The sequence below is a fragment of the Mytilus galloprovincialis genome, chromosome 13 (assembly GCF_965363235.1).
Source record: "Mytilus galloprovincialis chromosome 13, xbMytGall1.hap1.1, whole genome shotgun sequence".
NCBI classification, from domain to species: domain Eukaryota; kingdom Metazoa; phylum Mollusca; class Bivalvia; order Mytilida; family Mytilidae; genus Mytilus; species Mytilus galloprovincialis.
This window is the reverse complement of record NC_134850.1, coordinates 69,400,121-69,424,837: the sequence shown is the minus strand read 5'-3', so window position 1 is coordinate 69,424,837 and position 24,717 is coordinate 69,400,121. Positions and strand designations below refer to the sequence as shown.

The window sequence follows — 24,717 nt, the reverse complement described above, 5'->3', positions numbered from 1 at the left end:
CATGATAGAACAACACATCAAATATCAAATCCATATCTTCAAGCATGAAGAAAAAAAGTTTGGAAAACTGATTTGCCGGACAGACAGACAGACAAACGGAATGCAAACCTCAAGTCCCCTTCAGCTTTGTCGGTAGGTGATTAATAGGTGATTAATAAGCTATGTTAGACAATAAAAAGACAATTCTTCAAAGCTAGTTAAGGTGGCTTGCATTTTTTTGTTTATGAAGACAACAAATATAAGTTTATATATAAAACATTTTATATTTTGTAAAACATTTACTAAAATTGCAAAAACACACAATCTACATAAAATATGTATAAATTTATAACAAATTAATATATAATAAAAATAAATAATAAAATTCTAACACTTGTTAACTTAAATATTAAGGTGAGAGATGTTGTAATCTTCAATTTTACAAAAAATTTGGGTCATTTTTAAACAACATATTTACACATATTTGTCTATAAATACTGACTAGATATCACAACAATCAAAACCACAACTTTACACAAAACCCATTAAAACAACATATAGAAATGTTAAATGTGTATCATAATATTTATAAACATGAGTACATTGTAACTAGTATTACTCAGAGGAAAATTGTCAAGGTTTAATACAAAATATGAAACAGATTTTACAATAAATCCTATACATGTATTCCTTGTTATAAAATAATGATGAGTAGTGGTAATGAACAGAGAAATTGCTTTGATGGAGTCTTTCCCTTACTTTCACAAAATGAAGAACAAAAATAAATGGATGGTAATGACTTTTTCAGTAATATAATAAATTTTCCCAAATTTCCAACTCTTAACACATCATGTGACATGCATTTATGGAAATTTATGGTGTTAGTCATGTTTAGTTAATAATGCAGTGAACATTTTTTTATTGTTTATAAAGCAACTTAATAAATTTTGAAAATGACACCTTTGTTTTGTAAAACCAAATCTTTAATAGAACTTCCATAATAAGTCAGTACTGAAAAAAATGGAAATACTGATATTCACTCAAGCAGACAGTCCAAGTGAATATAAGTTTTTCAAAAGTCAATGAAACCATATATTTATCAATACAAAAGACGGTAATTGTTTTATTATATACTCCTAGGAAAACAATGATTTTCAAACATTATACAATACTATACACGTACATGTAAATTTATTATGTTATTTCCTTAATTTTCAAGAATTCATTAACTTTAAATGGTATAATATCCCTTGGGTTCCTCTTCATCACTCTGGTCAATGGTGTAGTACTAAAGGGTAAAGATTACTTTAATTTTGCAATTTTGTGAATCTATTATAAACCATTGAATTATATTTAAATTAAGAAATAATTGACGGCAGCTATACTTTATTGTATTTTTAACATGGGTAGGCATTATATTCGTGATTATTTTTGCCAGAGCGATAGTGAGGGCTAAGATAACACGAATATAATGCCTACCCATGTTAAAACTAAAATAAAGTATAGCTGGCATCAATTATTTCGATTCTGATTAGGACAATTACGGTAATTTCTATGTTTGCTGTGTACAAGGGTACATGTTTGTGTAGGCTCTTCCATCAACCTCCCTGTCGATTTTTATCCAACTAGTTTAAACCAGTTTAATTTCGCAAAGTTGTGTATTTCTAAAATTTAAAATTGAAACAGAAATTAACAAATTTATTAACTTAAACAATATTTGTGTCACAAAATATCAGAAAAGTTATAATTCAACGTCTTTTTCTTCGAGGTCAATTTCTGACACGCACATTTTCAAGTCAGTTGTCAATGGCGGTGGACGCACAAGGAGAATCTGGTAGGTCGATCTTTATTTACTTAATTAATTTTGTAAATGTTTCCCTGGTTATTGTAGCATTGGTAAATATGTTCATATCTGATAGAGGATTCCTTGATAAAGTTGTGCTGACATTCGAGACTTGGCAGGAGGGGCCCTTTGACAGAGATTCATTTATACTTGTGGTAGTCCAAATAATTACGACGTCTGGCAAGGCTATTTTAATTTTTTCTGGGACGCCTTCCTTCAATGGCGTCCCAGAAAAAAAAAAAAATAGCCTTGCCAGACGTCATTAATACTGAGAGACAATCTTGTTGCATTTGTAAAATGGATTGGAAACCTTGGTGGTATATTGGTAATTACGCCTAATTTTTTTTATAGGAGAATGGGGTTCGATTCCCTGCTAGGGTCAATCCATTTTATCATAAATATGAAACAATTTTGTCATTTCAGTACAACAGTTATAATTAACCTATACTTTATATTTTATCGTCAGATCATATTTTTCAATGAAATTATTATATACATGCCTTTTAACAAGATAGATGAAACGTGTTTTTCAGTGGGAGGGGTTTTGAAGTTAGAACAGCCAACATGAACGTTGCGGTATCTAGGTCAAATATGTCAATTTCTAATTGTAACACATTGTTGTCATTGTAAAAGTATTAGTAACAAAATGTGTATCATATTTTAGTGTTTGAAAATGCCCCAAGTTAATGAAATACATTAAATGCGTATACCAATTTAATAAAATTCATTTTTCTGTCGTAGTCAATATACGCATGTGTAAACTAATTTTATTGGATAATAAAGTATGGTTTCTTTACAAAGCTAAAGAAGCACGTCATATTAGAATGGCAAATTAAAGATTTGATGATTGTACATTTGCAGTTAAACCTTAGTTTTGTCACAGATTTATACACCATGCATTACTTGTGTAATTTTTAATAAATTCAGGTAATTCTAATTCACATTATATTGTTACTTGAATATCTATGTATAATATATTATTAAAAAAAATTGCATCATTGATTCACTGCATTATTTTGTGTGAACTACCAATAATAGTGATAAACCTTGGAAGATATAGATATCAAGTCAGTAAGGGGATTGATTGCCAAAACTGGTATATATAAAGATTCTGAGTTCAATGATTTAAAATAAGTGATAAGTTATAAGACTTTTGATTTCACAGTACCCTAGAGTCTGATCACACCACTTAGAGTGTAGCAGTTTGTGAGAACAGAAAAGAAAAAGGGTTCACTATATTAGCTGAGAATATCTTGTAAACTCATTAAAATGATGGCTACTCCAAACATGATAGTTATGTTAACTTCAAGCAGCGATGTTCTTCCAAACACTGTTGGGTCAAAGTTGAAGCAATTTTTCTTCCCTTCTACAAGTCTGAAATTTTGTGCTTCACAAAATGATGTTTCGTTGAGATAGCTTTCACCTGGAAAAAAAAAGACGAAAAAGCTGATAATACTATTAAAAGACTATGCAAAGGAGCACATTTTTTTCACGTAAATGAATAATGTATCATATAGTTTTCCTTCAACTGGCATACATATTATTAGTCATAAGATGACACCAATGAACTCTGTTCATCACTTATGAATACTTGTTTTTCATTGGGTCAACACTAGAAAACAACAGATTTCATTGGGTTATGAGAAAACAAAAGATTGCATTGGGTTATAAGAAAACAACAGATTGCATTGCGTTATAAGAAAACAACAGATGTCATTGGGTTATGAGAAAACAACAGATGTCATTGGGTTATGAAAAACAACAGATGTCATTGGGTTATGAAAAACAACAGATTTCATTGGGTTATAAGAAACAACAGATGTCATTGGGTTATAAGAAAACAACAGATGTCATTGGGTTATAAGAAAACAACAGATGTCATTGGGTTATGAGAAAACAATAGATGTCATTGGGTTATAAGAAAACAATCAGGTTATAAGAAACAACAGATTTCATTGGGTTATAAGAAAACAACTGATTTCATTGGGTTATAAGAAAACAACAGGTGTCATTGGGTTATAAGAAAACAACAGATGTCATTGGGTTATAAGAAAACAACAGATGTCATTGGGTTATAAGAAAACAACAGATGTCATTGGGTTATAAGAAAACAACAGATGTCATTGGGTTATGAGAAAACAACAGGTTTCATTGGGTTATGAGAAAACAACAGGCTTCATTGGGTTATGAGAAAACAACAGATTTCATTGGGTTATAAGAAAACAACAGATTTCATCAGTGAAAGGTTTCTTATTCACCAATACAATTTAAGTGTAGAGTATTACTTACTCATACCGTTTTATTCCAAATGCCATTGGTGTCAATTTCTTTGTTCAATGCTGTATACAGAAGAAAACTGATCAGACTAAATGGATACACATTAAAAGGCAAAAATTATCACCATAAAACAACAGATGTCATTGGGTTATAAGAAAACAACAGATTTCATTGGGTTATGAGAAAACAACAGATGTCATTGGGTTATGAGAAAACAACAGATGTCATTGGGTTATGAGAAAACAACAGATGTCATTGGGTTATGAAAAACAACAGATTTCATTGGGTTATAAGAAACAACAGATGTCATTGGGTTATAAGAAAACAACAGATGTCATTGGGTTATAAGAAAACAACAGATGTCATTGGGTTATGAGAAAACAACAGATGTCATTGGGTTATAAGAAAACAACAAGGTTATAAGAAACAACAGATTTCATTGGGTTATAAGAAAACAACTGATTTCATTGGGTTATAAGAAAACAACAGGTGTCATTGGGTTATAAGAAAACAACAGATGTCATTGGGTTATAAGAAAACAACAGATGTCATTGGGTTATAAGAAAACAACAGATGTCATTGGGTTATAAGAAAACAACAGATGTCATTGGGTTATAAGAAAACAACAGATGTCATTGGGTTATGAGAAAACAACAGGTTTCATTGGGTTATGAGAAAACAACAGGCTTCATTGGGTTATGAGAAAACCACAGATTTCATTGGGTTATAAGAAAACAACAGATTTCATCAGTGAAAGGTTTCTTATTCACCAATACAATTTAAGTGTAGAGTATTACTTACTCATACCGTTTTATTCCAAATGCCATTGGTGTCAATTTCTTTGTTCAATGCTGTATTCAGAAGAAAACTGATCAGACTAAATGGATACACATTAAAAGGCAAAAATTATCACCATGTAGAATACATCTTACTTCATCATCTCTATCTATTTTTTTTTTAAAATATATATTAATTTTGGGTTTGTTTATAATTTAAGCCAAGTCCAATGCGATTTCTTGAGTGTAATTAAGCAATATCTTACCTATTTCATTTCCATTGTACTGTGCTGATCTACAACTTTTATATACCATTCTACAAAAATCAGCACATATATGTACTTTGTGGTCTGTATCTCTGGAAAATAAAACAAAAACATTATTAGATACCTGCACCTAATTAGCTAGGTGCTTTTTAGCTAAATCTCATCAAAGGTATATAGCCCTGAGATCAGTCAGATGAAAAGTGGACTATATATATATAGCTAGACACAATTGAGTAGAATAATATGGAAAATTATCACAAAAAAGAGATCAAAGGAAAATACATAAAATAGAAAAATGAATAATATCATTCACAGTAGGCATGAGTATTCCATGTATACATAATATATAGAAAACAAATCTTAAATAAAAGATTTCTGATAAACATATATGTACTGTTAATGAAGAAATTATTGAATGCATTTATTATTGCAATTTTGTCATTTTAGACTAAATACAATTATTATTTTTGCGATACTGAGAAAAATCGCCCTTGATTTATATAAAAAAAATCCAAAATCGAGTTTAAATTATTGTAATTACAACCCTTTCCCATTTTTTGCAATAATAAAACATCACAATAAATTCAAACTTTATAGTATTCATCTATGTATATTTCTTTTTTAAATTCAAAAGCTCTTCTAACTTATCTCAGAATAAAACAAGCATGATTGATTGCTTGACTGTTTGGTGTTTAATGCTATCTTTCGCATTACTGGCTATTACCTGACAGTCAGTTTTTATTATATTATTTGTTAATGGAGGCCGGCGCCGGAGCAGGAGTGCAGGGAGAGAACCACAAACCTTTCGCAAGAAAACTGGCAATCCTAGTCAATTAAGATTGGAGTAGAATGCACCAGACACAAAAAGACTGACAAAAAATATATATATTTGACTTACTGATTATACCAAATTCTTTGATTTGGGTCACAGAAAAAACACATCATATAATTAAGTTGGTTCTGACATGCCTGTGAAGCTTCATACAAAGGAAACATTGTGGTAAACACTGATATGACTTCTGTGGTTTTGCAGCACGCCTTAGGAGCATACCAAGAACAGTTAACCAGTCCATGTGTTGGAGTAGCATATCTATCAATTTCTGAAAAAGATTTTAAATGGATAAAAATATTACTGTAACATTTGTGTAAACTTGGATACTTTTTTGTAATTTCATTGCATATTGGCGCCAAACCCTCATTATTACATTAATTTCCCAGTTAAATAATACCAATAATTTCACATGTGAAATAAACGTGATTATTTCACTCTCTGGTGTCATACAACAATAAGCGTTGTCAAGACGTCGATAACGGCGGATCAAAAAAATTGTGAATACATAGAAAAAAGATATAGTTCCTTACATGTTTTACATTAATTTCTTTAAAAAAAGCCATTTGCCAATGTAATAAAAAGAATAACTAATTAAAGAATTCAAATATTGAAAAAATATTCAACTCGTGACCGAACAACACTGATAATTAACTCATGCGCTACGCGCATTCGTGAATTAATGTGTTGTTCCGTCACTCGTTGAATATTTTTTTTTCTCTATTTGAATTCTTCGATTAGTTATTCTATAAATATTTAAGCATTGCAGTGGCAGCCGCACTTTGCCTTTCCATGAGCTTATTCATTTTTTTGACTGACCAATTGATATTAGTGATCTAAATTGATCTGGCAACATCTACCATGGTATTTAGCAGCAGCATATCAAAATTGTTTAATCCATGTGAGTTGTACTTCTTTAGTTTAGTCCATGTTTTGTGCTTTAGCTTACTGCATTTCATTTCGATATATACTTTATTGTGAACTCTTTAAATGCATGAATTTGGAAATGACTTGTGTATGACATGTACAAATGTATCTATCATGCCTATGGACATATGTACAAATGTATCTATCATGCCTATGGACATATGTACAAATATATCTATCATGCCTATGGACATATGTACAAATGTACCTATCATGCCTATTGACATATGTACAAATGTATCTATCATGCATATGCACATATGTACAAATGTACCTATCATGCCTATGGACATATGTACATGCCTATGGACATATGTACAAATGTATCTATCATGCCTATGGACATATGCACAAATGAATCTATCATGCCTATGGACATACATGTATGTACAAATGTACCTATCATGCCTATGGACATATGTACAAATGTATCTATCATGCCTATGGACATATGTACAAATGTATCTATCATGCCTATGAACATATGCACAAATGTATCTATCATGCCTGTGGATATATGCACAAATGTATCTATCATGCCTATGGACATATGCACAAATGTATCTATCATGCCTATGGACATACATGTATGTACAAATGTACCTATCATGCCTATGGACATATGTACAAATGTATCTATCATGCCTATGAACATATGTACAAATGTATCTATCATGCCTATGGACATATGCACAAATGTATCTATCATGCCTGTGGATATATGCACAAATGTATCTATCATGCCTATGGACATATGCACAAATGTATCTATCATACCTATAGACATATGTACAAATGTATTTATCATGCCTATGGACATATGTACAAATGTATCTATCATGCCTATGGACATATGCACAAATGTATCTATCATGCCTATGGACATATGTATCTATCATGCCTATGGACATATGAACAAATGTATCTATCATGCCTATGGACATATGTACAAATGTATCTATCATGCCTATGGACATATGTACAAATGTATCTATCATGCCTATGGACATATGCACAAATGTATCTATCATGCCTATAGACATATGTACAAATGTATCTATCATGCCTATGGACATATGCACAAATGTATCTATCATGGCTATGGACATATGTACAAATGTATCTATCATGGCTATGGACATATGTACAAATGTATCTATCATGCCTATATACATATGTACAAATGTAGATCTATCATGCAGATGGACATATGTACAAATGTATCTATCATGCCTATGGACATATGTACAAATGTATCTATCATGCCTATGGACATACATGTATGTACAAATGTATCTATCATGCCTATGGACATATGTATAAATATGTATCTATCATGCCTATGGACATATATGTACAAATGTATCTAGCATGCCTATGGACATATGTACAAATGTATCTATCATGCCTATGGACATATGTACAAATGTATATATCATGCCTATGGACATATGTACAAATGTATCTATCATGCCTATGGACATATATGTACAAATGTATCTATCATACCTATGGACATATGTACAAATGTATCTATCATGCCTATGGACATATGTACAAATGTATCTATCATGCCTATGGACATATGTACAAATGTATCTATCATGCCTATGGACATATGTACAAATGTATCTATCATGCCTATGGACATATGTACAAATGTATCTATCATGCCTATGGACATATGTACAAATATGTATCTATCATGCCTATGGACATATGTACAAATGTATCTATCATGCCTATGGACATATGTACAAATGTATCTATCATGCCTATGGACATATATACAAATGCATCTATCATGCCTATAGACATATGCACAAATATATCTATCATGCCTATGGACATATGTACAAATATATATATCTATCATGCCCATGGATATATGTACAAATATATCTATCATGCCTATGGACATATGTACAAATGTATGTTTGAAAATGTTAATCTGTATTGATATGATTGTGCAGTGTTTTGAAGGTAACAGACAAATGAAAATTTCTTATGAACTTTCGCTTAAATGATTTAGTAAGACATCAACAAAGGACTGGCAATCAAAATACCTACTAAAGACCTGAAAATTGTTAACTTTTATTTTTTTTTAATTATTCAGCTCCCTATTTATAAAAATAATGTCACAACTAATAAAATGCTTCGCTGAGCACAGCCTGATATGGCAACAGAGGTCCAACTCTGAACAGTTAAGGCAAGTTTAGACACAGCATTCAAGCTTGATACTGTCTGAATTTGAATTATGAGAATTCAATTTGGCGAATAATTCGTGCAATATAGCATTATAGTTTTCCAACCACTTGCTCAACATGGGAACAAAAGTGATGATGCCCCCAAACTTACAAAGGATGTTCACTAAAACCAAAATTTTTGACAGAAATGCATCAAACTCGAAAGTTTTCTATTAATTGAGACCTTTGACGATTCACAATAAAAATAGTTTGACGAATCATGGTAAAATTATTAAATAATTTAACGCTATTAAATGGTAGCCAAAAAACATCTTTTTTACATCATCTGTTAAATTTTTCTTGACCTCATAACATAATCTAAATGGTTTATTACTATTTGCTGTGTTTAATATCCATGGCTCAGAACACCTAAAAGATGGATTTTAAACCCGCAAATTGTAACAAACCCACGTGAGGATTTTGTCCCCTTTCAGAGGTATCGATGCTAGCCTCATACTTGTATCATAAGACAACACATTGATAGAAAACAAAATCAGATAAAAACATTAAATGCAAACACATACACAGTCTTACATTATATGGGGACCAAGTCCCCAATTACGGTAGAAAAAAAATCAAAAAAGAATCAAAAATTTCGGGAAACTTTTTTTTTCAGACTTTTAAAATTCCCCATATTTGCACAGAAATCTACTTCCTTTTTACAGTCTTGTTTGCATGAGACTTTGAATTAAATATATATTTATAAATCTAGTAAAATGCATGATGAAATTCAATACCAATTCATTTTTAATAATTGTTTGAAATGAAAAAAGGTTACCTGATGACAAGGTCAAAATGAAGGTTTCTTTGTTTACATTGAATATGACGTCATAATTACAGTACTACCCCTGACTTTGTCTTCAGGATGTCGACCATAAAATTTATGGTGGCCATGGTCGACCTATATATGTTGATCATATGTTCACCTTCTGTTTGTTTAATACACAAGGTAATTATGGGATTAAATGTCCCCAGTCAAGCGTACTGGAACCTCGGGGGGGGGGGCACTTGCTATATAATTAGTGGTAGGGATGAGCCGCTGGAATAGGTCACTTTTTCATGCTCTATGATATATGAAAAGGGTGAGAAATTCAGATGAAATATATCAATAGGTTGATATTATCACTTGCTTGATTATATCATAAGTATCTGAAACTAATCAGATGTCCGTATTTATTCTTGATGCGGTTAAACCACAGTCGTAAATGCATCAGTTATTTGTCAAACCAATTAAACTCTATTTATTCTGATGTTGTATTTCCACTGATGCCAGTGATAGATGCAATTAATCCTACTATTTTGACATTTGCACCTAATTATCATTCAAGGGTTTGTATACTTAAAACATGATAACAAATATTTGAAGAAATTCCATTGTGACAGCGTCCTTTACGAGGGAACGGCAATGAAACTTTTAATCAGTTTTTAATTAATATTTAAACATGTTAAAATCAGTGAAGGTGTTACACTCTGGGGTGATATTACATTTATCTGACCATAGATGTAATACCATCTATGATCTGACCAAACGTCTTTTATATATATTGTATTTTGGAATTGAGATATCTTCATAATGAAAGATGAAAAATTGGCAATAAGAAAACAGTGTTCAAGATATGACGAATTTATTGGAAAAGAAGGTGATATTATTGCGACTATTTGCTTCTTAACAAGAACGTGATGATGAGCGATGAAAATATTGAAATATATCTATAGGTCTGTTTTTTTATAATTCATATAATTATAACAAGGTATATATTTTTGATTAACAAAATATATGAAAAGGGTGGGGTACTTAATGTCTCAGCTGCTCACCCCTACCAAAAAAAGTTTGAAGTGCCCCCCCCCCCCCCCCCCCCCCGAGACTGGTACGTGCCAATTGTACCAGGTGATTATTTAAATACATGTAGTAATAAGCCATCACAGGTAAATCTTAATTACATGTATGTTCAAGGTGTCACAGTTGGTGTGTTTTGATAGAATTCTGTATAACGTCACAACTAAAATTCCTAACAACAGAACCAAAATCAGAAACATTACGGTATTTCTGTTTCTTTTTTAACAGATTTTGAAGTTAAAATATGAGGGTAGTAATCGGGGTATCTTCATGACATATAACAGTAAAAATGACATATAACCAGTCAAGGGTCTAACTTAAATAAGTTATTAGAGAAAAATAACATGCAAGTGTTATTACAGACACTTTCATGAGTTGTCTACTCTTTTTTCCTTAATCTGTAGTAACATATGTTTGTTATCAGTTAAATATATATATCATAAATATTTTATCTTTTGTGGGCACTTGGGAATTCTTGAAACTTTGCGCAGTAGATTAATCATGTTAATATATATATTACCTTGATAACTAATTTTCAAATTCCATTAAATACAATTTTAATCAACCATAGTAAATCAATGAGACAAGGCCTTTGAGGGGAAATTAAGGTGTAATAACAAGAGGCTTATGTATTACAAGCATGTAACTTATTATATTAGAGTAAATGAGACACTTGGGAATTACTTGGAATCTTGCGCAGTGCCTCATTATAAGTTCTGATATCATTTCTTACAATGAATTGAAATACATTGTGATATATGCATGAGCAAAGGCTTTAAAGAAGCTGTAATAACACCCTTTGGTTATTGCAGGAATATATTTTCTGTAATAACATAGGTGTAATATGCATGATTGGATGATTGGTAAACTATGAACTGCTATATCTTTGCAAAGTTTAGTATACATAAAGAAAATTATAATATCAATAGAACTTGTGAAAAATTTAACAAAATAAAGTTTGTATAATTGTCCCCTTGAAACATGTAACATACATCATGTACATATGTTATTACAGTATTTTGATATTTTAGCCCACAATGACAACATGTTGGTTATTTTTCTCTAATAACTTATTTAAGTTAGACCCTTGACTGATAACGGTAAAAAAATGACGTGAACAGTAATTTTAAGCGTATAACGATAATATGTACACAATAAAAAAAATCAGCTAAATTTGACAAATCACGCTATTTTTTTTCCAAAAATTACACACGTTACAGTAACGATAATTATTTGAGACATCTGACGAATCACAATAAGGATATTTTGACGAACCACTGTAAAATTTTAACCAATTTGACACTAATGGTAGCAGTAAACTACTGTTTGACGCCTGACGGTAAAGGGCATTCCACCCTCAAATAACGAATAATACATGTGTATGTCTGAATTAAAAAAAAATAATTCATACAGACTTCGTCACTTTCACAGGTAATACCTGCCTCATATTAGGACAACATATAAGGCCACTCAAATGATGTTTTTCTATATATTAAGAAGAAGAATACACCTTATCGCTATTTGTCCGCCATTTCTGGATATCACACAGGTTCCCATAAAATTTTGACGTCATAAAACATAATATCTGACGCCACAATGGAAAAGTGATTGTTGTTTGAGTCAAAAGTTCAAGCAGCCAGCTCAGCTGGGATTAGCGATAAGGTGTATTGGTGTAATTTGATGACTTGAAAATCAATATTTTATTATTTATGGTCAAAATCTGGTCTTATACTATATTTACCAAAATATGTGCATTGCTGTTGTGGTTTTTGTTCAAACACCTGATATTCTACTTCAATTTGTGTGGTCACAATCATTAAGTAAGAGAAAAGTATCATGTAAACAACAAAATGCATGTTTTTTCATCACTGGGAATCCAGCAGCTGCAACATTGGACGCATAGATCTATTTGAAGGTAAGTCTAGAAGTTTCCGAAAACCGGATGTGGGAAAAGAAAATGGCAGCCTCCACAAAATCGAAATGGAAAAGATTGAAAGAAAGTTTATCGCCAAAGTTATATATGAAATATGCGTTTCATCCCGAATATTGCTTACCTGCAATGATTTTACTGATCGTCGCTGAAATCTCTGTCAACTTGATTGTAATCCAGAAAATAAAATGTACGAATATGCATCAGTAGCTTTCATCAGCTGTTCATGTCAACTCGGCCCCAAGTCGATCCGTTCCGAGTCAATCCGGCCCAAGTTTGTCGATTTGTCCCCAATATAAAAAAATATTTAAAGGGAATGAAAATAGAGATACAATATCTGGGACTTATATGAGTCAGGCATTACCTTACTGGCTTAGTGCAAATAATTATGAAGTTTTGAAAGGCTATTATATTTTTTTTCTTTGACGCCTTACGTCGATGTAATTAAAAAAATATAATAGCCTTTCAAGACGTCATAATTATTTGGACTAGCATTACCAGTGAAAGGGGACGAAGTCTAAAATTGAGAATGGAAATGGGGAATGTGTCGAAGAGACAACAACCCGACCATAGAAAAAACAACTGCAGAAGGTCACCAACAGGTCTTCAATGTAGCGAGAAATTCCCGCACCCAGAGGCGTCCTTCAGCTGGCCCCTAAACAAATATATACTAGTTCAGTGATAATGAACACCATCTTAATTTCCAAATTGTACACAAGAAACTAAAATTAAAATAATACAAGACTAACAAAGGCCAGAGGCTCCTGACTTGGGACAGGCGCAAAATGGGGGCGGGGTTAAACATGTTTATGAGATCTCAGCCCTCCCCCTATACCTGTAGCCAATGTAGAAAAGTAAACGCATTATAATACTCACATTTTAAATTCAGTTAGAGAGAAGTCTGAGTCTGATGTCAGAAGATGTTACCAAAGAAAATAATCAAAATGACAATATATTACATAAATAACAACAGACTACTAGCAGTTAACTGACATGCCAGCTCCAGACTTCAATTAAACTGATTGAAAGATTATGATTTTATCATATGAATATCAGTCACAATCCTTCCCGTAAGCGGTTTAGTATCATACCATCATAACATATATATGAGAAGAACATAACCCGTGTCATGTTTACAACTGGTTTTTGAATAAATGTGTTTCGTTCCGATGCAAAGACCATATAAGTCATTTGTAAGTGAATCAGTATTAACGCCAAAATATGCAATCTTTAATGACCTGACAACAGGATTGTAACTATATCCCTTCTTAATAAGTCTTAATGTTTTGTTAGTTTCTGACAAATGTCTGAGGTGTATACATTTTTGTACTGACATTTTTGTGCTTTATAAAGAATATTTCTATAAAAAATTGGATGTGAATTACCTGAACGTATAAGAAGTCTGCATGTTGAGCTATATTTACGAATGATGTCCTTATACATGTTATACCGATGATAAAATTTAGTAAATATTTTGACTAGTTTGTGTCGAAAACCCTGGTGTAATAATTTTTCAGTAATACATAAATTTCTCTCGTTAAAATCTAAAACATGTTACATACAATGTACACAAGGGAATCGTACAAGTTGAGATATATATAAACACTTTAAGATGGTGACAAGGGAACCTCACCATCTAAAAATGGATAATTAACGACAGGAAATGAAAAATCATCTCTTTTATCATAAATTTTAGTATTAAGCTTTCCGTTAGTGATATAGATATCAACATCGAGTAAAGGGCAGTGGTCATTGTTAGTATTAGCTTTATTTAAAGTAAGTTCAACAGGATAAATTTCTTTAGTATACATACTGAAGTCGTCATTATTGAGAGCCAAAATATCATCCAAATATCTAAAAGTATTATTAAATTTGTTTATCAGATGTTGTTTCGAATGGTCTTTGCTGATTTGCAACTGATGAATATTTTTATAATAGATACAAGTGAGTGGTTTATTCCCGATTGTCCCACTTTTTCAAATTTTAGAGTTCTGATTGTCCCACATGAAAAGTTCTGATTGTCCCACATTATTTTTTTATGTGAAATATTTCTTAAATAAACAGATGACTTTGTGTTTATTTTATTAAAATAACAATAATTAATTATTAACTTTTATATAGTATTATTTTTGGATTATATCCATTTTATTAAGTATAAGATATGATTTTTTTTTAAATTATGAAATTAATGCACTTTTCATTAAATAATATAACATGTCGTATCTAAAAACATATCTAAAATGTTACTTTTAATTATAAAACATATACAAATAACAACATTTATAATTAAAATTATAAGAAAACATTGGAACAATCTGCAAAAGAATGCAGTGAAAGTGAAATTTTTACTCAAATGTCTATTATAGCATATAAACGTAACAAAAATATAAAAGATTAACTAGCGAAATCAGGGAAACAGTTGGAAGACTTTTGAAAAGGGACCCATGTTTAATTACTGGTAGTAATGATCTGAATTATAGGCAACACACTTATGAATATGAGCGATGTTAAGTCTCGAAATTTATTACGAATGTTGGTTGAAGGAATCGCATTTCATTATAATGACAAGAGTTCTTGAGATCAAGATATTAATCTGTTGAATTATTCATCTCATGAATATTCATTAGTAATTTGCATATTAATCTCGGTGTGTATTTTTGAAATCTCAGTGTGTAATTAACAATTCTCAGTGTGTTTTTTCAATTTATTTCATCTCAGTGTGTCTTTTTAAAATCTCAGTGTGTAATTTTGAATTCTCAGTGTGTGTGTAGTTTTTTTTTAAATCTCAGTGTGTAATTTCGATTTCTCAGTGTGTTATTTTAGGTTTTTAAATCTCAGTGTGTATTTTTTTTCGAAAAAAGGGTTTAAACATAGTTTTGACGAGAACGGCTTGCCATAGGCAGAGCCTAGTATACAGAGAATACCGTTTCCAGGTTAAGAACAGACGCAATGATAGAGTCTACTGGAGATGTGCTACAAGAACCTGCCCTGCAACTATTCATACATTAAACATTGGATTCAACCTAGTACACAATCATCCACCAAACCCAGCCAAACTAGAGGTGACCAAAGTATTGCAACACATAAAGAAAAGATGTAGAGCAGAAACTACTCCTGTACCAATCTATAAACAAGAAATAGCCAAGCTTCGAACACCAGAGTGGAATGATAATACTCAAAGGATGGTTGAACAGCTACCAACTTTCCCTTCTCTAAAGTCCAGTCTTTATCGTCAGCGAGAGGACCTTATACCACATCTACCAACATCTCTACTGTATATTGACCTCCAGGATGAGTGGACCCAAACTACAGCTGCTGAAAGATTCTTGCTTATCAACGATAGTACTTTTTATAAGATTCTTGTATTCACCACTGACAGCAACCTACAACACCTGGCAAACAACGACAACAATACAATCTACGCTGATGGTACCTTCTACACATGTCCATCAATCTTTGAACAGCTGTATACTCTACATGCACTGATTGATGGAGAGATGTTCCCACTGGTTTTTGCACTTTTACCTGGAAAGTCAGAAGACATCTATACCAGATTCTTCTCACTACTGAAGAATGCTTGCAACCAACGCCAGATTCAACTGAACCCAACTACTTTCTTCATAGTTTACGAATCTGCTGTACAGAATTCTGCCAGATCATCTTTTCCGGGAATTATACATCATGTGTGCTTTATACTATCAATTGTGTTCTAAAATGCTTGATTGAAACCCATTATCATACATTAATGAAGAAATGAGTAGTGCTTGATATCTGATATTTTAAAACTTTACATTATATTCTATGTTTACTGCTATTTCATATTAATATCATGTGCAAAATAAAATATTTAATAATCATTTTATCTTCTTTTTTTTTCTTCATATTTTACAAGTTAAATTACCGAAAAATTATTAGTTACCTGTAATTACCTACTTCACACTATAACACAGATTAATCACAATCAAAACAATTCCCGATTGTCCCACAATTAAACTTCCCAATTGTCCCACAAACATCTTCCCGATTGTCCCACAAAAAATCACTACCTTTTTACCTGTAATTTCAAAAAGTGGGATAATCGGGAAGACACCATGTGAGTAATGATATGATACTTGTGTTAAAACAACATATGGTTATTATAAAGAATCTTTGTTTCTAATGGCTTTAATTCTTCACTCGATTTTTTTTTCTTGGAAAATTAAAATCCACGAATTTAAAAACCCACGAACATGTAAAATTTGCTCAGACCACGAAAATTGATACCCACGAATTAAAGTACTTTCACAGTATATGATTACTATATAATTTATAGATTGTATACATGCATTAAATTGATATACATTTCTATTTTTCTATAGATACAGAGATTGATTGGACAGCCTATATGCAGGAAGTGGAAGGAGTTGTTAATGGAACGTATGATTACCTGAAACTAAAAGGAGACACTGGCCCTTTAGTGTATGTATACCATGTACATGATGTATTGAATGTCATGGGACTAAATGTTAAATTGTTTAAATAACAAAATTTTAACATAAAAATGAGGACATGCATATCATACAAACAAATCAAACCACATATTCTTTCCTTCTTTAGGAATGGAAGCAACATACAGTAGAACATGTTTAAAAGGTCTCCTTATAAAATATTTAAAAAAATGATCATTTACCCCTACAATGACAAACATAAGTGGTGTTGGTCCAGCAGCTCTTTGTTTATCTTTATTTAAATAATGATCATTGTTTAATAAAAGTAAAATTTATTCATCATCGATCAAGAATGTTTAGCAAGCAAAAATCAGCAATTTTCTTACATAATATTTGTTCATTTAGTGAACAACATTTTGGGAAGTGATAAGATTTCAAATTTGCATATATTTACTGTAATCATATTTGAAGAATGACAGTTAATAGCATGAACATGTATTTGGCAAGCATATACTCTTTTAAAAAGACATATTCTTAAAAGACATGTGCTCATCAACCACTTAAAACTGTTTGAATATCAAATTCCTTTTTTACAGGTACCCTGCTGGATTTGTCTATATCTACACAGCTCTGTATTACATTACTGATCATGGTACCAACATCAAATTAGGACAGTATATATTTGCAGTATTATATATTCTATCTCTTGTTGTCATATTTGATATCTACAGAAGGTGTAAAACGGTAAGTATTCAATGATAAAAGATAATCTTTGTCCTAGAAAAATCTTATCATATCTTAAAAAGACTATTTTGTTTTGTACTGGCAAGATAAGTTGTCAGTTTAGGTTAAAAATACCTATTAATTTGGGTATTTCAGTCACAGTCATGTTGGGTAATGTGATAGTGTCAAAACATGCCAAATTAAATGAGCTTTAATTGCTAACATGGTGGAATCGAGAATGGAAATGGGGAATATGTCAAAGAGACAACAACTTCACAAAAGGCCACGAATGGATCTTCAACACAGTGAGAAAATTCAATACCTGGAGGTGGGCTTCAGTTTGCCCCTAAACAAAATGTGTATCTTTTCTCTCAATAGAATTGTTAAATGTAGTACAGGTGCATTGTATATAAATGCTCACAATCTACATAATTTAATGCATATGTTAATCATGTTTATTGTTTTTGCAGATTCCACCATATGCCTACATCTTCATGTGCTGTGCTTCCTACAGAATCCATTCTATTTATATCCTACGACTCTTCAATGACCCAATAGCCATGTTATTTCTATATATAGCTGTAAATTTATTTCTACAAGATAAATGGTCAACTGGATGTTTGATGTTCAGGTCAGTTGTGTAATTGTATTTCCATAAATTGAGTTAAGATATAACTTGCATTTCTAACTATGTTATATTCAAAGGTTCTTAAGACAGTAGCAGAAGATTAGTAAAATGTGATTTTGTGTTGTTTAAATTGTTTATTGGACCAAATACTTACGAAGAACTTACCATGCCTTTTTATTGTTAGGACCAGAAAAGTTCTACTTTAACTACAAAAAAGGAATATTCATTGTATGATACCAATCTCAATATATTAGAGAAAAAACAATATTAGATACCTGTAAAATTCAGGAAAACCTATTTTGATTTGTTGAAAGAATAATTTCCAATATGTACAAACAAGTTACAAAATGAATATACTCACTTGAAAAATCTAGACATCTCGACAAAATTTTAGCCTTAGTTCAAATGAAAGTGCATCATTTATAAATGGTGAATGTTAGACATGTATGCAACCAATTCATTTTGAGCAGCATTTATATCGCCAAATTTTAGCTGACTTTATATCGCCAATGGCAAAACAATCCTAGAGCCTTTATATAACATGTAGAAACAATGTATACAAACAGGTGCCATTTTTATTGCCTTACCGAGTCAGACTATCGGGATGGTGTGTAGTTTATCAGTTTATATATTTTTTTTTAGGATTTTAAAAGTATTGATGGTTAAATATGCCTTGTTAGAATCTCAATATTTGTAACAGTTGCTGTTTTTTATGCATAAATACAACCTAGTTAGAAATGCATTTTCATTCTTTCATTATGTTTTTCATTTTATTATTATCAAATATATTTGTTTTTTTTTACAGTCTTGGTGTTTCAGTAAAGATGAATGTATTGTTGTTTGCTCCTGCTTTACTGGTGTTGTTACTAGTCAGACATGGTACCATGGCAACAGCTAAATATCTGACTATTTGTGCTCTCCCACAGGTAAGGTACTTTGTTTTCAGATGGACAACTCATAATGTTGCACAGGGCATTGATTGAATGTTTCACCCATCAGCAGAAAAACAACAACAACAAAATAGCAACACTTAACAAAAAATTTTAAAAATCCACTGAAGATGCAGCAAAAAAGGTATAAAAAGTAGTAGTATATACCCCTTGTCTCATATATAAGTTCTGGTACAAAAAGATTAACTGCTTTGGTGGTCTCATACTGTCATTGTAATATATAAAATAGAAGATGTGGTATGATTGCCAATGAGACAACTGTCCACAAGAGACAAAAATGACACAGACAACTATAGGTCACCATACGGCCTTCAACAATGAGAAAAGCCCATACCGCATAGTCAGCTATAAAAGGCCCCGATAAGACAATGTAAAACAATTCAAACAAGAAAACAATCGGCCTTATTTATATAAAAAAATGAACGAAAAACAAATATGTAACACATAAACAAACAACAACCACTGAATTACAGGCTCCTGACTTGGGACAGGCACATACATAAATAATGTGGTTGGGGGAGGGGGGGGGGGGTTATACTTGTTTGAGTGCAGAAAATCCAGGGTTTTTATCCCCTTCTGTGTCAAACCAAAGAATTTAAAATTTGGCATTTGCTACTTTTGCTCTAAGCAGTAAGAGCAAAACATAGAAGGACCAGAGTCATAATAATTTGTCCACATGTCTTTCTGAAAACTGTTACTTAATGAACTAACATGTTTAAAGTATGGCTTGTTGTGTTAGTCTAATACAAAGCAAATTTATATCATATTAAGATATCTTGAATATGTATTTAATTTGTAACTGTATTAAAGTTGAACATCCATCCATCATCCATTATGTAAATATTAATAGTAAAACCTTGCAGTATAGCAGGACAGATTTTGAAAATATGATTAACAAATATAGTTTGTTCACTAGACGTTTTGTAACATTGTATATTTTTAATGGTATATATAGTTTTGTATTTCAGATAATCCTTGCAATTCCTTTCCTCCTTGTGAATCCATGGGGATATATCATACAGTCATTTAATCTTGGTCGCCAGTTTTTTTATATTTGGACAGTGAACTGGAGACTCGTTCCTGAAGATCTATTTTTAGACGAGAAATTCCAGTTGTTATTATTAGCATGTCATGCTGTCTGTTTATTATTATTCTTTCATTTTAAATGGAAAAGGTAGGAAAACAATCGGACCAATTATCTCCCTTAGATTATAACAGACTTGGGATTTATGAATTTTCAAAATCAATTTTATTTGATGCAATTTCTGTGTTACTTTTAAAAGTACAAAAAAATCCTCTTTTATAGTTTGTGTTTCAAAAATATTTAAAAACTCTTTTACAATTTCTGAGATATTTTATGAAAACAGTCTAATAACCTAAAAGACTTAGGAGAATTTCCAGTTTTTCCGGTTTTTACAGCAGGATGTTCAAGCATGGTTAAAATTTATAACATAATACCATACACATTTAATTTATGACTTTAAAAAAGTCTTGTGGACAGATTATAATTCAGTCATTGACACCTTTTTTATCTGTAACCATCCTCATTTAATATGAAAAGGATTTGTACCAAAAAATACATAAAAAAATAAATAACAAAAAAAAAAGAGTGAATTGAGACTTCTAACTTCTAAGTAACTTTATTTTGTAATAAATACATTTGGTGTATTTACTGACTTCTGATTGGTTAAAAAAAAAAACTTTCATTTTCAATATTGTCAATTTTTATGGTGACACACCCACTCTAGCGTTGTATATTCATACACTAACATGTGTGTACAATATTTTTGTTAATGTAAATAATATAAAAAGTTCTTTGAGCCTGATTTTTTACAGAAATTTATTTATAATGAATGGCAATAATTTATTTTGAATTTATTGAACCAAAAAAATAATTTTGACTCTTCACATTTTACATAATCTGCTTTGGAAATTAATCAATGTGAAGAGTCAAAAATATATTTTATAGTTCAATAAACTCAAAACAAATAATAGTCATTCATTAAAAGTTTATTGTATGTTTCAGGTTATACCAATGTGTCAGATTTAGAGTATGGATGAAACCTTTACCACATACACTTACCAGTAGTCATATCCTTTCTATCAACATAGTGATAGTATCACTTTTGTTATATTTTGTGCACAAGGGGAGATAGTTCACTAACACAAAGTTATATTTGTACATTCAATGTTATATGAACATTTATTTTTAGTTAAACTCAGCATGAGTACTTTGAGCGTAATTATTGTGTTTTTTGATATTTCGAGGGGAGATAATTTGACATAAGTACTTGCCATCATATTAAGGTGTGCATATGTATTTTGATCCTCTCAATTCTATTTACTTATATATTTATAAAAAAGATGTGGTATGACACAGAAATTAACAGCTATTGGTTTTTGTACAGCCTTCAACAATGAGGAAAGACTATACTGAACAGTCAGCTATAAAAGGCACAAATGTAAAACAAATCAAACAAGTTTTCAAGTTCTTTGACTACATTTATTCTGTGTCAGAAACCTATGTGTCATATATTTAATTCAAATTCAAATTCAATTATGTATCAGACATGTGTCAGAGTTGTCAAGCCATAACTGGAGATTTGGAAATTTGCATTGATTGACCAAAAAAAAAAGGGGGGGGTTCCAACTTCAAGCTTGAATATAATGTCTATTTTTGCCCAGCTGTTCAAGATTGGACCTCTGAGGTTGTATCCAGCTCAATCTAAATAGCAGTTTATTTCTTAATAATAAATCGAATTATCTTACTATTAGATTTGCTTAAAATGTCAAATTTTAACCAAGCATTCTAGATTCCATGAACTCACAAATCCTGCAAACAGGAAAAATATTTATGTTTTTCTCATATTAATTTATATTTGACTTAACCTACCTCACAGATTATATTGCCATTATTTACAGCCAACTTTATAGGAATGTGTTTTAGTAGATCATTACACTATCAGTTTTATGTGTGGTACTTCCATACCTTACATTATATTTTGTGGAGTACAGCTTTACCATCAGTTGTAAGGTGAGTCATCTGTCTATGGTAACCCTTACCATGTGGTACTTCCATACCTTACATTATATTTTGTGGAGTACAGCTTTACCATCAGTTGTAAGGTGAGTCATCTATCTATGGTAACCCTTACCATGTGGTACTTCCATACGTACATTATATTTTGTGGAGTACAGCTTTACCATCAGTTGTAAGGTGAGTCATCTGTCTATGGTAACCCTTACCATGTGGTACTTCCATACCTTACATTATATTTTGTGGAGTACAGCTTTACCATCAGTTGTAAGGTGAGTCATCTGTCTATGGTAACCCTTACCATGTGGTACTTCCATACCTTACATTATATTTTGTGGAGTACAGCTTTACCATCAGTTGTAAGGTGAGTCATCTATCTATGGTAACCCTTACCATGTGGTACTTCCATACGTACATTATATTTTGTGGAGTACAGCTTTACCATCAGTTGTAAGGTGAGTCATCTGTCTATGGTAACCCTTACCATGTGGTACTTCCATACCTTACATTATATTCAGTTGTAGGGTAGGTAAGTCACTGATGACCCTTTCCATGTGGGACTTGGTAAATTAAAGCTTTTGTCCAGAATTGAGGGGATCTCCTACAATCAGTTATTCAAAGTTGTTCATCTACAGCGATCATTGTTGGTTGTCCGGCTTCCTCTGCCAATCAGATCTGATCACCATACTGTTGCCAAGTCTGCTGAAAGACGCATTGAATACCCAACAATCATTTAAACAACCAACTGTTTTGTTGTTATTGGAAGTTCAACAGAAAACTAAAAATATGACACCTAACAATTGGAGCAAGCCAGATTCAAATGTACATTAAATTTACAGATAGCATTGTCACACCTTTGATTATATTTATGAAGTTCCTATTCACAAATTTGAAAATCCAACATACCATGTAGAACAGTCTCTCTATAATTAAAAAAAAACATGCATACTTCTTCAAATTTTTAAAGAAAGACAAGTTTTGACACCAATAATAAACTGTGTTTAACTTTAAGCAACATGAAAATCCTGGTAACAAATCCTAACAGAAAGTTAATTTCTTTTTAATATGATGAATTATATTAAATGTTATTCTTATTTCAGAATCCTTTTGCTAGGTTGTATAGAACTGAGCTGGAACACCTATCCTTCTACAGTCTTCAGCAGTTCATTACTACATGGCAGCCATTTTATTATATTGACCTCATTATGGTGGAGTCCTCTGTATACGCCGCAGAAGAAAGTTATGGTGGCTTCTAAGATGCATTAGTATTGTGTTGTTATGTGTTTCTATGACAATTTTTAATCAAACGTTAGAGATGAAAGAAGGAGAAATGATCTTAAAGACATTTTTAGTATTACTAAATAATTATATAGATTCTAAAGTTATGATCATGTTGTAAGGAAATAAAAAGTTGTTTTAAATAGAATGATGGGATATTATTGTTATTCTTATTACTACTTACCACCATATACAACAAAACAATGTTTTATTTTTATCAAATTTCCATGTATTTCAACATCACTGGGAGTATTTAAGAGAGAGGGTCTAGGGCAGTCATAGAGGGCAGTATACAATCCCCATTTTCAACAGAAATAAATGAAATTTTTTGGTTAAAATCATGAAATAAAAATAGCCCCTTGATGTTTGGCTGTAGTTGTACCATGTTTTACAATTTTTTTCTCCCTTTCGTGTGACCTTGATCAAACCTAGAGTTTAAAAACACAATTTCTTTTGTTGTTTTTTTTTCTCAAGTAATGTTTTAGATATTTCGGCCAACTCTTAACTTGTACTGATATCTGTTTATGTTTTTGTTACATTTCTTAATTAATAAATACGGCTTTAATGTGTACTTACAATGACTTAGTAAATATCACTTTTATTGTTAAGTCTATTTTTGGTAATATCTATTTGGTTGTGCAAACGTGGATCAGTACTTAAAGAATCCGAAGACATGACTTCTTAATAAACATATACTATAATGATGCATGTTTCATGATTTAAAATTAAATGTAACAGTGAAGCAACCAACGTCTGGTAAACTG

The 24,717-nt window shown here is 31.4% G+C and overlaps 2 protein-coding genes across 2 annotated transcripts; one reads left to right on the top strand and one right to left on the bottom strand.

The window, feature by feature from the left end:
• Positions 1 to 243: 243 nt before the first annotated feature.
• Positions 244 to 12,903, bottom strand: LOC143057558 (uncharacterized). The gene is made up of 4 exons (XM_076230868.1): positions 12,722 to 12,903; positions 6,040 to 6,241; positions 5,142 to 5,233; positions 244 to 3,245 (listed from the first exon to the last, which is right to left on the bottom strand). Exons 1-4 carry the CDS (start codon positions 12,834 to 12,836, stop codon positions 3,061 to 3,063), a joined length of 594 nt encoding a protein of 197 aa, XP_076086983.1. The 5' UTR covers positions 12,837 to 12,903; the 3' UTR covers positions 244 to 3,060.
• Positions 12,904 to 12,909: 6 nt separating this feature from the next.
• Positions 12,910 to 24,114, top strand: LOC143057557 (dol-P-Man:Man(5)GlcNAc(2)-PP-Dol alpha-1,3-mannosyltransferase-like). The gene is made up of 9 exons (XM_076230867.1): positions 12,910 to 13,100; positions 17,269 to 17,368; positions 17,934 to 18,081; positions 18,531 to 18,691; positions 19,494 to 19,614; positions 20,607 to 20,812; positions 21,665 to 21,730; positions 22,538 to 22,672; positions 23,776 to 24,114. Exons 1-9 carry the CDS (start codon positions 12,923 to 12,925, stop codon positions 23,939 to 23,941), a joined length of 1,281 nt encoding a protein of 426 aa, XP_076086982.1. The 5' UTR covers positions 12,910 to 12,922; the 3' UTR covers positions 23,942 to 24,114.
• The last annotated feature ends 603 nt before the right edge of the window (positions 24,115 to 24,717 follow it).